The 15,042-nt window shown below is 37.1% G+C and overlaps 2 protein-coding genes across 3 annotated transcripts in view; both read left to right on the top strand.

The window, feature by feature from the left end:
• LOC125260538 (collagen alpha-1(XX) chain) overlaps positions 1-10,560 on the top strand; it is a 38,985-nt gene extending 28,425 nt beyond the window's left edge. For both annotated transcript variants that reach the window (XM_048178944.1, XM_048178945.1), the window contains exons 20-42: positions 1,223-1,352; positions 1,474-1,590; positions 1,706-1,852; positions 1,945-2,001; positions 2,304-2,342; positions 2,950-3,088; positions 3,179-3,321; positions 3,442-3,551; positions 4,813-4,971; positions 5,274-5,351; positions 5,470-5,556; positions 5,682-5,735; positions 6,897-6,992; positions 7,071-7,124; positions 7,216-7,269; positions 7,352-7,405; positions 7,489-7,560; positions 7,711-7,746; positions 7,828-7,894; positions 8,026-8,214; positions 8,328-8,405; positions 9,547-9,705; positions 9,800-10,560. In XM_048178944.1, coding sequence (XP_048034901.1) covers positions 1,223-1,352; positions 1,474-1,590; positions 1,706-1,852; positions 1,945-2,001; positions 2,304-2,342; positions 2,950-3,088; positions 3,179-3,321; positions 3,442-3,551; positions 4,813-4,971; positions 5,274-5,351; positions 5,470-5,556; positions 5,682-5,735; positions 6,897-6,992; positions 7,071-7,124; positions 7,216-7,269; positions 7,352-7,405; positions 7,489-7,560; positions 7,711-7,746; positions 7,828-7,894; positions 8,026-8,214; positions 8,328-8,405; positions 9,547-9,705; positions 9,800-9,828 — 2,148 coding nt within the window. In that variant the 3' untranslated portion in view covers positions 9,829-10,560. The remainder of the gene's footprint in view (positions 1-1,222; positions 1,353-1,473; positions 1,591-1,705; positions 1,853-1,944; positions 2,002-2,303; positions 2,343-2,949; positions 3,089-3,178; positions 3,322-3,441; positions 3,552-4,812; positions 4,972-5,273; positions 5,352-5,469; positions 5,557-5,681; positions 5,736-6,896; positions 6,993-7,070; positions 7,125-7,215; positions 7,270-7,351; positions 7,406-7,488; positions 7,561-7,710; positions 7,747-7,827; positions 7,895-8,025; positions 8,215-8,327; positions 8,406-9,546; positions 9,706-9,799) is intronic.
• Positions 10,561-11,202: 642 nt separating this feature from the next.
• dpm1 (dolichyl-phosphate mannosyltransferase subunit 1, catalytic) lies at positions 11,203-14,535 on the top strand. The gene is made up of 9 exons (XM_048178951.1): positions 11,203-11,399; positions 11,585-11,684; positions 11,777-11,810; positions 11,882-11,958; positions 13,214-13,239; positions 13,376-13,471; positions 13,678-13,746; positions 13,838-13,952; positions 14,207-14,535. The coding sequence occupies exons 1-9, from the start codon at positions 11,269-11,271 to the stop codon at positions 14,309-14,311; spliced, it is 753 nt and encodes a 250-aa protein (XP_048034908.1). The 5' UTR covers positions 11,203-11,268; the 3' UTR covers positions 14,312-14,535.
• The last annotated feature ends 507 nt before the right edge of the window (positions 14,536-15,042 follow it).

The raw sequence follows: 15,042 nt of genomic DNA, 5'->3' as shown, positions 1-15,042 counted from the left end.
ACAGGAAATAATTACTTTGTGAAATATATTCAAATAGAAAACAGTTATTTTAAATTGTAATAATATTTCACAATATTACTGTTTTTACTGTATGTTTAATTAAATAAATGCAGCCTTGGTGAGCAGACGAAACTTCTTTTAAAAACATTAAAAATCTTACCGGTCCCAAACTTTTGAATGGTAGTGTAATTGAAAAAAACAAACAAACAAACTACAAAACAATTTAGTGACTCTCAAATTAATAAAATAATGACCTCAGATTAATTTTAGTTTTTGACACCATATATTATGAAATCTTACAACCCATCCTGATTAATCATAAAAAAGCCAGTTGATAATAACACTAGATGGCCTTAGAGATAGATGTTCGGGGACTAGATGTTTGGGGTCAGTACGATTTATTTTTTTTTAAAGGAAATTTATACTTTTATTTAGCAAGTATGCATTAAACTGATCAAAAATGACAGTAAAGACATTTATATTGTTACAAAAGATTTGTATCCTAAATATTACTTTCCATTCATCAAACAAATAATGAAAAAATGCATCACGGTTTCCACAAAAATATTAAGCAGCACAACTGTTTTCAAACATTGATGATAATATGAAATGTTTCTAAATGAGCATAATAGAATGATTTCTGAAGGATCATGTGACACTGAAAATTGATGCTGAAAATTCAGCTTTGCTCAGCTCAGCTTAAAATATATTCAAATAGAAAACAGTTATTTTAAATAGTAATAATATTTCACAAAATTACTGTTTTTACTGTATTTTTAATCAAATAAATGGAACCTTGGTGAGCATATCTTACCGATATGTTTACCGACCCCAATCTTTTGAATGATAATGTGTGTATGTTATATATATATTTGAGGATATTATTATAAAGATTATACTTTTTAAAAAATATGTTAACATATTTAAATGCTATAACTTAACTAACTTTTGCACCCCTAAAATACTAAAAAAAAAAGAAAAAGAAAAACATTGAAACTGAACAGTTGTGAAAAATCATGAACAAAAAATAAAAGTACAAATTGAAAACAAAAAATAGAAAAACAATGAATAAGTATAATGAACCAAAGGATAAATTGATAATAAATAAAGGTAAAAACTAAATTAAAAATAATAATAATAACCCTGAAACTTCTCACTATTTCTTGATTTGTTTGTTGTGTTATAAGTGTGGTGTAATATTCATGTTGGTTATTTTGAATAGGTGTCATTGCCAGGCAGAGAGAGGCGGGTCCTACTGCAGAATCTGCAGCCAGACACTCGTTACAGTGTGCTGGTGACTGCTGAGTACCGCAGCAGAGAGGGCGGCAGTGCCTCAGCCCAGGGGAAAACCAGTGAGTCACACACAAACACACATAGTATCTTTAGTATTACATGTGTACTGACCAAGTATATACTTTGCACTGCCAGCTGTGTCTTGAACTTAATCTCCTGTGTGTTTCTCTGCACAACCAGCCAGCCTGCGGGTGAGCAGCGTGAGTGTGGTACGGTCTGACCACTCCAGTATATGTGTGTCCTGGAGACCCGTACCAGCAGTCAGTGGTTATCGCATAGTCATCCAGGCCCTCAGAGGTACCAGCTCTGAAATGAAGCATCATAAAGAATCATGAAACTCTTTTTTTGGAAAACTTGCTGAACAGGCAGTTTGTTTTGTGTCATTTATTTCTCTCTGAACGTTTATGCTCAGATAAACAGACTAAGGAGGAGATAGTAGATGCTGGCAGCAGCAGTCACTGTTTCTCCGAGCTGCAGTCTGAAACTGTGTACCGCATCAGTGTGCACTCCCGTCTGGGAACAGTAGAGGGCGCTGCTGTTACCATCCTTCACCCCACAGGTCAGAATCCTGTTTGAGACAGATTTCAGCCCAAAAAATGACTGATGTTATGTTTTTCTCAATGGTAATAGCAAATGATTCTCTTTATAAAGCAACCGCTCCTGTGAGAATTCAGGTTCCTCCTCGTCTGCATCCCATACAAAGAGAAGGTAAGAGTTAAGGGCAATTCATACCAAACACAAATATTTCAATGAATATAAAGTGCAAAGAAGATTTTGAATAGAAACAATGCATACTTTTTTGATCTGTTCATATCAAACCAATTCATTCGACATCAGAACAAAGCTATTTTTCTTTGGTGAGTGGGTCAATACTGAATGCAAATGTACCGAAAGCAATTCGCTTTGCTTTTCCACTTCACTTTTGGTGTGAACAGACCTTTATGCTGCTTTTGGTAAAAACGCAGCTTTCTTCAAACATAACATGCTTTCTTTCTTTCTTTCTTTTTCAGTGTGTCCTGAGATGACGGTCAGAAATCATGTGATTAAAGGTATGGTCATACTTTTGCATACTTGCATAGAATTTTAGGTGTACATATGATCATTTTATGCATTTCCCGAGAAACAAATCCATGACATTGACTTTTTAATCTCAACAACCAAGATATAGTCTACTGCCTTTCTCAGAAAGCAATATTATGCTAATGCAGGGCTCAACAGTAAGGTTTTGTCTGTTTACCCAGTCAAGCCAATATTTCAGGTACAATATTTTTTTTCAATTTCTCATTTTAATATAATTTTTGTCATTTAATAGATTAATATTTTTTTATAAAAAAAAAAAAAACATTTAATATTTTAATGTAATTTTTGCATTTAATATTCAATTTAAAATAAAGTATTTTTAACAGAACATATTATAAATATTATCAAATGTTATATTTTCTTTACAAATAAAATTAGCTTGGAAATTAGTTATTTTCATTATTTGCTTTTACAGAAAACTCCATTCTTATATTCATAAACTCTCTCATACCAACCCAGAGTTAACAGGCCATCCTTATTGTTTAGCCCTGAACTATTAGAAAATGTGAATTTGTGTGTGTGTGTGTGTGTGTGTGTGTGTGTGTGTGTGTGTGTGTGTGTACATGTGTTTTCTAGGATTCAACATGATGGAAGCATTCGGTCTGACTCAGAGAGCTCACTCTACTATTGAGGGTGTGGCAGCTGAACCTTTCATCTTCAACACCTTGCCCAGTTACACCCTCTATAGAGACGTACAGCTGACCCAGAGCACAGGGTAAGAAACACAAACATACACATGCACATATCATTAAACAGCCCAGTTACACCCTGCAGTCATCGCTCACACCCTGCGTGTCTGTCTCAGCTTTATCCACCCGGCTGGATTTTCTCCAGAACACACCATCAGCATGGCCTTTAGGCTCTTGCAGGATTCACCCAGGGAACCGTTCGCCCTCTGGCAGCTCACGGACAATGACTTCCAGCCCAAGATGGGGGTAGTGCTGGACCGTAAGCACCTAGACATTTTGTAAATAAATTCAAGAGTGGTTTGAATTCAAAAGCCAGACTATTGAATTGTAAATCCCTAGTCAAGTTCATTAGATCCTTCTTCTCTGTTCTGTTATTTAGCTGAGAAGAAGCTTCTGCTGTATTTCAGTCTGGACTACAGAGGAGAGATACAGGAACTGACCTTTGACCAGCCACAAGTCCACTCGGTTTTCTACGGCAGTTTTCACAAGGTTTGTGCAAACGTTACTGGTTACTCATGCTCAGTCAGAAAAGCTTTACAGAATGATTTCCATTTCAGAATTTCAGAAAAGGATTTTTATTTGCCATTTTACTTGAATTATGTTTTTAAATTAAAGGTGCAGTAAGTGATTTCTGAGAAACTCTGTTGATATTTGAAATCACCAAAACAAACATGCCTCTACCCAAAAGGATCACACCACTATCTTGATAGCTCCGCCCCCAAATTCACAAACACGCCATGTAACACAGGCACCTCCCCCCTTACTGCTGATTGGCTGAAGTGTGTTTTGGTGCTCAGTGCGCTCCACTTTCAACAGCGTTCCTCAGAAATCGCTTACTGCACCTTTAAACAATAACTTGAAATCAGAATGGAGGTAAACGCTTGTGAACAGCAACTAAAAAGAGAAAAGCCTCATTTGAAAGTTTAGAAAAAGAAAAAGGTTACAAGCATCCCACCTTTTTCTGGGAGAATTTCAATAAAATTGTGTTTTAAAACTGTGCAAGCTTGTCTATAAAATGGCAGATAGTTACAGTTGCGAAGGTAGGATTGGTCAGAAACTATTTAAAGGTGCCCTACAATCAAAAATTGAATTTACCTCGGCATAGTTGAATAACAAGAGTTCAGTACATGGAAAAGACATACATTGAGTTTCAAACTCCATTGCTTCCTCCTTCTTATATAAATCTCATTTGTTTAAAAGACCTCCGGAAAACAGGCGAATCTCAACATAACACCGACTGTTACGTAACAGTCTAGATTATTAATATGTACGCCCCCAATATTTGCATATGCCAGCCCATGTTCAAGGCATTACACAAGGGCAGGCAGTATTAACGTCTGGATCTGCACAGCTGAATCAACAGACTAGGTAAGCTAGCAAGGACAATAATGAAAAATGGCAGATGGAGCAATAATAACTGACATGATCCATGATTACATGGATCATTACATTGGGGAGCGAGAGATTTAAAGGGGCCGCAGCCTGAATCGGTGCATAGTTAATGATGCTCCAAAATAGGCAGTTAAAAAAATTAATTAGCCTAAAAAAAATCTATGGGGTATTTTGAGCTGAAACTTCACAGACACATTCAGGGGACGCCTTAGACTTATATTACATCTTTTAAAAAGACGTTCTACGGCACCTTTAAGGCAGGGCTTAGAGAAGTGTCTTTTAGTAAGGGGAGAAAAGAGATACAACACTAAAGCTGCCTCTGATTCTTTTTTATCTCTTTACCTGATTTGATTGGCAGATCCATTTGTCAGTCAGTCAGGTGAGCGTATCACTGTCTGTAGACTGCCAGAGGGTTGGTGAGCGGCCCGCACGTCCCTTGGGAACTTTGCCTACTGATGGCTTTGAGATGCTGGGAAAACTAGTGAGGACACGTGGACCTCACAGCGGATCTGCAGCTGTGAGTCTCACTTCATGACCAGAAACACTTCAAATTCAAATATGAAATACAAATATACAAACTGTACATACACATCCGTCCAAAAGTTTGGGGTTGGTAAAAATTTTGGTAAAAAAGACAGCATTTATTTGAAACATATTTTTTTGTAACATTATAAATATGTTTACTCTCACTTTTGATCAATTTAATGCATCCTTGCTGAATATTAATTTCTTTAAAAAAAAAAAATCTTGCTGACACTAAACATTGAACTGCAATATATACACACATATTAAGGCTATATGTATTGTATTTTTTTCTAGTTTCAGCTGCAGTCCTTTGAGATTGTGTGCAACACTACTTGGGCATCAGAAGACAGCTGCTGTGATCTGCCCTCACAGGTACACAATCAATCTAGTTTGTGTTGACATCTCAATATGGATGGCACTGAATTACTCTATGTAGTGCAGGATGCCTTAAAGTTGCTTCTGTTTTTTAATGTCACTCTCTGTTCTCTAGAGAGACGAGGAGAGCTGTCCAGCCCCTGCTTATGCTTGCACCTGTACCACCGACGTCCCTGGAGCACCTGGAGACACCGGGCCACCTGTGAGATTACAACGCTGCATTTTAAAACCGACACTGACATTAGAAAGCTTGTGTAATCAATTAATAGTTGGTTGGAATAAGTAGTGTTATGATAATTATTAGTGTTATGATATGCCTGTTTTCAGGGGAGACCTGGCCCTCGTGGGGAGAAGGGAGAAAAGGGAGAGTTGGGCCAAAAGGTAGGGCAACTCGCATACAGACAATGTGGGGTTTAAACCTACAAACCACTAAGCCACACCACCACATTTTTCATTTTACTGATATTAATATTATATACTACCATCAAAAAGTTTGGGGTCAGTAAGATGTTTGAAAGAAGTCTAATTTATTTGATCAAAAATGCAGTTAAAACACTAATATTGTGAAATATTATTACAAATTCAAATAACTGTTTCGTATTTGAAACTGTAATTTATTCCTGTGGCAAAGCTAAGTTTTCAGCATCATTACTCCAGACTTCAGAGTCACATGATCCTTCAGAAATCATTCTAATATGCTGATTTTGTATTATTTTTCAATGATGAAAACAGTTGTGCTGCTTAATACTTTTGTGACAACTAGTACATTTTCCCCCCAAAATTTTTTAGATGAATAGAAAATTAAAAAGAACTGCATTTATTTGAAATAGAAATATTTTGTAACATCAAAAATGTTTTTACTGACATCAAAAATGTCTTTGATCAGTTTAATGCATCCTTGCTAAATAAGTGTTAAAGGGTTAGTTCACCCCAAACTTGTCATTAATTACTCACCCTCGTGTCGTTCCATATCCCTAAGCCCTTTCTTCATCTTCGGAACACAAATTAAGATATTTTTATTGAAATCCGAGAGGTTTCTGTCCCTCCATAGAGAACGAATGCAACTATCACTTTCAAGGTCCAGAAATGTAGGAAAGTTGCGTTGTTGACGCGTGAGTCTGAATACAACACGCGTGTGTTGTGATGCTCTCGTGAACATGCGTTGCATGTCAATATTTTCATAAATAAAGTGGTACTTTTTTTTTTTCCTGCAAACAAAGCACTCGTGTTGTTTCATAAAATTAAGGTTAAACCACTGGAGTCACATGGATTACTTTAATAATGTCTTTTCTACCTTTCTGAATCTTGAAAGTGTTAGTTGCGTTGGATCTCTATTCAGGGACAGAAAGCTCTCAGATTTCATTAAATATATCTTAATTTGTGTTCCGAAGATGAACGAAGGTCTTACAGATGTGGAACAACACCAGAGTCAGTACCTAATGACAGAATTTTCATTTTTGGGTAAACTAACCCCTTAATTTTATATGAACAGTATTGTATGTCTTATTCATGTGTTTCTGTCCCTTTTCTGCTTCTCTCCAGGGTGAGGTGGGCCCACCTGGTAAACCAGGCCCTGAAGGTGGCTTTGGCACTCTTGGACCTGCTGGTCCACGGGGAATAACTGTAATGGGCAAAGTGGTACGTCTACACTTGTTCTACAGAGAAGATCTAGTGCATTTGGAACAGATTAAAACTATCTCTCTTTGTCTATATAAGGGTCCACCAGGAGCAAGAGGGGAAAAAGGAGATATCGGAAGACCTGGGAGTCAGGTGAGCTTTTAGGCTACGTTTGTAGCTGGTCATATTAGTAGTGTTTTTCATGCTTTCTAATTTCAGGAATTTCTTCACTCTGTGTTCGTAGGGTTTACCAGGGCCTCCTGGTCCAAAAGGTGAAGAGGGCATCCCTGGTCCTAAGGCAAGTCTCTGTGTGGCTCAAGGCTGTTATTGTCAGAATGTTCAGTCTGTCATTCATCTTTCTGTCTGTAAATTTCCCACAGGGCACCAGAGGAGTGGAGGGTAACATTGGCAGCCCAGGAATCACAGGGCCAAGAGTAAGACAGCCATATGCATTTAAGGAGTATCTAATGCATGCTTTCATTGCACTTTTATTTATATTAGTGTTTACATTTTGTAGGGTTTCCAGGGTATACCTGGTCATCCAGGGCCAGTAGGAGAGAGAGGGCCACTAGGTCCTGTAGGGCCCACCGTGAGTAAAACTCTATTTTATCCAGCCAAGATAGATGTCCAGAAAGGATGTTTGATATAATTGGGGAAAAAAAGAATGGATAAAATTGATTAATGTTAAGTAGATGTTCCAGATGGGAGTGTTTAATACTACATTATTTTTTTTTCACAGGGTCTTCCTGGAAGTAAGGGTGAGAGAGGAGAGAAGGTATGTTACAAAAGTACATGTTTGCTATTTGCATAACCTTAAAATAGATTATTTTGTTTTAATAATTATTTTGTTTATTAGGGCGAGCCACAGTCGCTTGCTGTGATCTTCCAGCTTGTTTCACAGGCCTGTGAAAAGCTTGTGCACAGTATGTAGTACATTAACTACAGCCATTTTAATTTAATCAAAGTAAATGCAGAATTTAAAAGCAGCTTTGATGGAAATCTTGGCATGAGAAACTGCATTTCAATTATGAGTTGATAATAAATTGTGTTCTAGATGAAGTGCTGAAGTTGGATGCTTTTTTGAATGAGATGAATCGAAAGCCAGTGCCCATCCAGGAACCAGTAGCGCCACCAGGAGAGCCTGGTATACCGGGGGGAAGAGGGTCACCTGGATCCAGAGGCCCTCAGGGGCGACAAGGAAGCAGAGGGGAGTCTGGGAGACCCGGGTACCCTGGTGAGCAGGGTAAGCCTCCACACTTTTTTTTTCTTAGGCTACTACAAAAACTACATCTGATGGTTGCCATTAGTCACATTTTGAATTTAAGTTATGTACATAATTCTGTGATTAACTTCTAGGACGCAGAGGTATGCCGGGTGAGAAAGGGTCTCCAGGAGCAAATGTGCTGGGACCACAGGGAATAAAGGGTTTTGCAGGTATTGAAATATATTTGTGTATCACATTGCTGTGTTTGTAAAAATGTTTAATGGGGTTGTCATCATTTTATCATCATATTTGTGACCCTGGACCACAAAACCAGTCATAAGTCACACAGGTATATTTGTAGCAATAGCCAACAATACATTTTATGGGTCAAAATTATCGATTTTTCTTTTATGCCAAAAATCATTAGGATATTAAGTAAAGATGAAGTTCTATGAAAATATGTTGTACATTTCGTACCATAAATATATAAAAATTAAATGTATGCATTGTTAAGGACTTCATTTGGACAGCTTTAAAGGCGATTTTCTCAATATTTAGATTTTTTTGCACTCTCAGATTCTAGATTTTCAAATAGTTGTATCTCGGACAAATATTGTCCTATCTTAACATTTTTATACAAATAATACAAGCTTATTTATTCAGCTTTCAGGTGATATATAAATCTCAATTTCAAAAAACGACCCTTATGACTGTTTTTTTGGTCCAGGGTCACATTTAGGTTTCCTGTAGCAAAAGTGTCAAAAACATTTGTATTGTACAAAAGTATTTTTGTCTTGTCTTCCAATAAAAATATCTAAATGTCTTTAAAAAAAGTGTAAATTTACTGGAGGGGCAAAATTGACACTTTGCCGGGAGTTTGACTGACAGGCGATCTAACCAATCATAACGCCAAATCCGCCGTTATGTCTGACAAAGCAGTCAGGGGAATTAGTAGATAAACTTTGTGGACTTGAATGTGAAAAAAGGTGTGTTCTGACGTCTTTCCGCGGTTGAAACAACATTCCTTCTGATGTTCATTCATGTTAATTTGATGATATAAATGAACTAGTAGGATGATCTATTCATGAGCCACTTGATCTGAGGCACTACAGTGATCTGTCACGACACAAAAAAGAGCCACAACACAGTATTGTTTAAATTTCTTTAAAAATTACAAAATTTGAGACTTTGTTTCATATCAAAGGTAACCTGTTCTGTCTTTTCTGTCGACGCGTTTTCAGCTTCCTCTTTGCTCTGCAATGCATTTTTTCACTGCGTGAGAACATGTATGGCTGGCGTGATCTTTGCGAATTTTTAGGGTTAAAACTGAAAAAGGTTTAATAGCACCAATATGTGTTTCTACTTCACCAGGACCTCCAGGTGAAAGTAAAACAGGGGAACCAGGTCCCAAAGGCGAGGATGGTAAAGCAGGACCTCCAGGTATTCCAGGAGCTTCAGGTCTGCGAGGAGAAATCGGACCCCCTGGTGTATGTGACAACAGTGGATGTTATCAAGGACCCCCGGCTGCAGGTAAAGAAATGTGTCATTGTGACCACCATGAAAAACAGTGTAAGCCTATGTTTGACCATTGGGTAAAATTACTGTATGTTTTTATCTTTTTTAGAGGACCCATACCTCGGATACCAGCCTTGAGTTGAAAAGTCTTTTACATCAGCACTGCCAGAATCCTCTCTCTCCCCAGACTTTGTATAAGGACACTACGTGACATAATGGATAAAGAGATTCTGCCAGACGTTGACTTTGAATGAGCCTGTTGATGGAATCTTTTTACTTTATTTTCTCAAAGTGGTAGCTGATCTCAGCTCAATACACCCATTCTGAGATCAACAAAGCACTGATCATCCTTGACCCTGACTGTGTTACCCAGTATTCAACCTGATCTGCTGCTGCGACACAACGGCAGATTCAAGTACAGAACTATTTGTGCAGCACAGAGGAATTCACAACAAACTCAGACTCTATTTTACAGAGACAGACGAGGAAGGACATCCAGACGAGGAACTAGTGTGTTACTGAACAATATCCGCACTAAGAATGTTTCTGCTATTTTACATAATGTATTTTATTGTATTTAATGCACTATATGTGTGTATATTGTTGAAGGCATATTACTTTCCATTCCGGTTTCTTTCTCTTTCTGATTTTTGTATTTTAAAAAAAATATGAAATAAGAAATATTTTGCAAGAGCAATACATATGTTGATATGAAATACACTGTGATATTATATTAATTGTCTTTTTACATATGCAGAAGTGTTGTCCATAGTATTTTATAGGATTATACTAAGTGAACTGGTCTTTTGTTTTTGTGTTAATTCATGTTTATGTAAACCTGTATGAAATGAAAAAAGTTGACTCACCTGAGATCTGTCATGGTGTTCGTGTTCACTTTCATTCCAGACAAAATCAGTAGTTATCACTGCTGTTTACAAAATACCATTTTCACAAGCATAATTTTAGTATGCAAGCAGTAGTGAAACCCTTAATAACATGTAAGATCATTTTCAAGAAACTTTTTATCTTTTTGATGTAATCTAGTTTCAAATGACTTGCTTAACACATCAAATCAACAAAAGAGCACAAAATCTATGAGCATTTCAGGAGGAAAGCCTTTTATCTCAGTGTAAATGACAGACGTCAGTGCAATGAATATTATTTTATGTCTTTATAATTGCCAGATGGAGCAACAAACTGCAAAGAAAAATGTGTCCATTGTTTCTTTTTTTGTATTGTTTTTCAGTAAAGGGTCAAATGTGGTATTTTTATTCGTATTTGTTACATTTTTGCGTATAGTATTGATTTCTTTCAAGACGTTATCCCAATTTAACTAACAAACAACTTTACTGCAAATTGAAGCTTTAAACCTTAATGTCTAAGTGAATTGTATTGTGAATTACACATTACTATTGTACAACTGTACAAGACCATTGTTCGATGTTTTTCACTCGCACTACTCGAATTGTTAAAATATTTTTCGTTATGTGCTCCGGAACCAAAGGATAGAGCTAGTGATTTCCACGGACAACGCGTCTGATGTAAACATCCGGTGTTTATTTTGTCGGAGACGCCAACATGGCGAACCGTAGAGGTAATGCGAAGACCCGGGAGCAGTCTGACAAATATTCTGTTTTGTTACCAACCTACAACGAGCGAGAAAACCTCCCATTGATTGTGTGGTTGCTGGTGAAGTACTTCGGCGAGAGGTAATTGTGTTGTTGTGTGTCAAGAACCGGAAAACACCCACTTGTCAGATTGTAGAAGTCCTAATGATGAGCTGTCACTGACATCACAGAACATAACCACCTGATTAGAGAGTCCCTAAGAAGAAAAGGTATTTCATTTGTTTTAAAAAGAGTGTTCTTGTTCAAATGACCATGTTTTAATGCAGTGGCTACAACTACGAGATCATAGTCATTGATGATGGTAGTCCAGACGGAACACTGCAGATCGCCGAGCAGCTGCAGAAGATATACGGCGCGGATAAGATTGTGAGTTGTGCATTATAATACACACCGCATGATTGACAGCTCGTACAATATTGAAAGAAATCATGAAAATATGGCATATCTCTTCTTTTTAGCTCCTGAGACCGCGAGCACAAAAACTGGGATTAGGTAAATTGGTTCATATTTCTTAATACTTCCTTTAGAGCAACACAGCGTGACTTACGTTCATGTCATTTCAGGAACGGCTTACATCCACGGCATTAAACATGCGTCAGGAAACTACGTTATCATTATGGATGCAGATCTCTCACATCATGTAAGCATTCCTTGATTGATTTTGTACCTCCTTGAGTAAATCCTGGTATTCAGTGTTCCCACGGCCGTGGAAAAGCTGGAAATATTTGTGTTTTCCAGGTCTGGAAAAGTCATGGAAATTATTGTCATGAAAAGTTCTATAATGCCTTAAAGGTGATAGAGAGGACTTTTTCGTCGACTGAGATTTCAAAGACTTGTTAGTGAGTTTTTGAAATGAGCGCATGCGTAAGAACAACCCCCCCTCCTTCACAGCTCATTTCAAAGGAACGCCTCCCAAAACTCGTGCACGAGTATTGGAACACGAGTCTTTACCACCAGCATTCGCTGTGTCGTGTTAGTGGATTCATTATGTCGGACTCACCGTATGTAACTCATAATCTGCAGTTGTTACTCCTGTCTCCTGACAAAAACATTGCATGCGGCGCCTGTAGAGTGTGGAAAGTTACTGGAGCGCGCAGCCGCGCACGTCTCTCACAAGGAACGTCATGGCAGTGATTGACAAGCCAGAGGGCCAATCATTTACGCGATGATCGCGTAAACTATTGGCTGATGTTTTTAAGGCCCTACCTCGTGCACAGATGATGTATATTAATATTATTCCTTTCAGTGCACCTAATAAATAGTCTTTTATCAGTTAGTAAAGACAGTTTCAAGTAATATTGCAAAAATGTATAAAACAAAACATCCTCTTTAGCACCTTTAATTGGTGAAATATGTATCTTGGATATAGTACAACGTGTTTACAAACCTGAGCGACAGTGAATAATTCGTGAAAATCACTCTTTTGAGTCGGACCTTTTTTAATTAATCTGTATTTCTGCCACATAATAAAAAAATCATTATTTGGTAAAATCATAAATATGACACAAAAAGTCATATTTATGAGATACTAAGTCATAATTATGAAATAAAAAGTCTTAGTAAAGACGTAAGTTATTATTATGACAAAAGACTTTTCAGTCGCATAACAAAATTATTTTTTTTGTCAATTATGACTTTGTTTTCTTATCAGCAGTGGGATTCCTTAGAATCAAAGCGGTTCACAAAATTAGTCTGAATGACTCCTTAGCGAATGTTTGAATGTGAATTAATTGGAAATGTCTTGGAAATTGATTTGCCAAAAAGTTTTGGATTGCTTCAAGCATGTTTACTCACATTTTCAGAAATTTAAATAAATCATTTGTTTCTGCTTCGCTGAGTGAAACCTTCGGTAGTGAATGTGTACTATAAGTGATTTATTTTCTTCTCCCTCACAGCCAAAGTTTATTCCACAGTTCATTGAGTAAGTCATTTCCTTTCTATTACCTCATGCCTCTGCTGTTAAAAGACTTTTTATCTGTTCATTATAGTTTTGCTACAATAGCATTATCACATGCATTTGTATAGCAGCCACTTACATGGATTTGTTATTCGTTCAGAAAACAGAAGGAGGGTGGATTTGACCTGGTGTCTGGCACAAGGTACAGAGGAGACGGTGGTGTGTATGGATGGGATCTGCGCCGCAAACTCATCAGGTATTTGACTGGAAATTTCAGCTGACTGAGGAAATGCATTTTGTAATAACTGCCAAATATATTAGAAATTTTGCATCCTTTTGAAACTCTATCTATATAGTTTATTACTGCCACATACACACATATTCTGCCACACATCAATGTCCATGTTTATGATTGATTTTATGGCACTAGATTACTGTATTGTAATGATTATTTTCTTTTAGTCGTGGGGCAAACTTTATCGCACAAGTGCTGCTCAGACCAGGAGCATCTGATCTCACAGGGAGTTTTAGGTTAGTGCATGATAATAAATGAATTTTTGCTTTTATGACATGTTTTTTTATACTACATTATTTTAATACTCTTTCCTATCATGTTTTTCAGGCTTTATAAGAAAGAGGTTCTTGAAAAACTAGTAGAGCAGTGTGTGTCAAAAGGCTACGTGTTCCAGATGGAGATGATTGTCCGTGCGAGACAGCTGGGATATACAGTGGGGGAGGTCAGCACATCTCTCATTCTACGTTTCCTATAAATGTTGTTGTCATTAATATAAATAAATACATGTTTTTAGAGAATCATTTACATAATAATAAGACTATTATGACTGTGAACTATTACTGTATTATACTGAACTAAATTACATTGCGTACATTTATACTTTCAAGTAAAGTTTTTTTTTCATAGCTATTTCAAAGTAGCAGAGTGCTTTATTTTATAGGTCTCTGAAAGTGGTCTTGTCTGTCTATTACGCAGGTTCCAATTTCATTTGTGGATCGTGTTTATGGGGAGTCCAAATTAGGTGGAAATGAAATTGTCTCCTACCTGAAAGGATTGCTCACTCTTTTTGCCACTACATGACCCTTTGACCTCATTTGGTTGTGTTACACTTGGTGGATAACTGTAGTGGATAAGCTCATTATGATGAGTTATATGTTGCATATCAGGCTACAGTAGCTTTTGGATTGCTTGGATTTGCCACCTTCCATCTTTCACTTAGTCTGGTTAATTATTAGACTATATTTTGAAATGTACATTAAAATGTAAAAAACCCCCACACATTTTAATAAAAAGGACCAAATTGAGTAAGCTGACTTTTTTTTGAAAAAGTGGTAAGACTTATTTTATATAAACTAAATTACTCTTTAAAATGTTCTTTATTGATTTTAGCCGCGTTTCCACTGCAGAAACTTTACCCAGGAACTAGGAACTTTGGGGTGGTACTCGGTGTGTTTCAACCGCAGGAACCAGGGTCTAAATGAAGTTCCGGGTAAAAAAAATCCCCCTCTGAAAGTACCTGCTCGCTAGTTAGTACTTTTTCAAAGTTTTGGAACTTTCGGGGGTGGGACTTGCATGCTGAACATGCTAATTGGTTGAGTTCATGCAGCATTTTATTTCAGCCATCGTTTTTTAAGTCTGTTGTGGTGCGTGCAGTAAGAGTTGTTTGCTATTCGAATTAACAATGGAGTTTAAAAAATATGACCGATAGACTGACGATGAGGTTCAGGCTTTATTAAGCTTATATGCGGAGGACGAAATCCGGCGGGAACTAGAAAGTCACACACAGTCCTACGTCACCAGACTATCTTCAC

Source organism: Megalobrama amblycephala, linkage group LG24 (assembly GCF_018812025.1).
Source record: "Megalobrama amblycephala isolate DHTTF-2021 linkage group LG24, ASM1881202v1, whole genome shotgun sequence".
Lineage (NCBI taxonomy): Eukaryota > Metazoa > Chordata > Actinopteri > Cypriniformes > Xenocyprididae > Megalobrama > Megalobrama amblycephala.
This window is presented reverse-complemented; position numbering and strand designations above follow the sequence as displayed.

Bases quoted from the DNA above. Each gene is read 5' to 3' on its own strand.
- dpm1 (XM_048178951.1), top strand. From the start codon at position 11,269: ATGGCGAACCGTAGAGGTAATGCGAAGACCCGGGAGCAGTCTGACAAA. The intron at 11,685-11,776 runs GTGAGTTGTGCA...TCTTCTTTTTAG, and splicing joins TATACGGCGCGGATAAGATT to CTCCTGAGACCGCGAGCACA. The intron at 13,953-14,206 runs GTCAGCACATCT...TCTATTACGCAG, and splicing joins TGGGATATACAGTGGGGGAG to GTTCCAATTTCATTTGTGGA.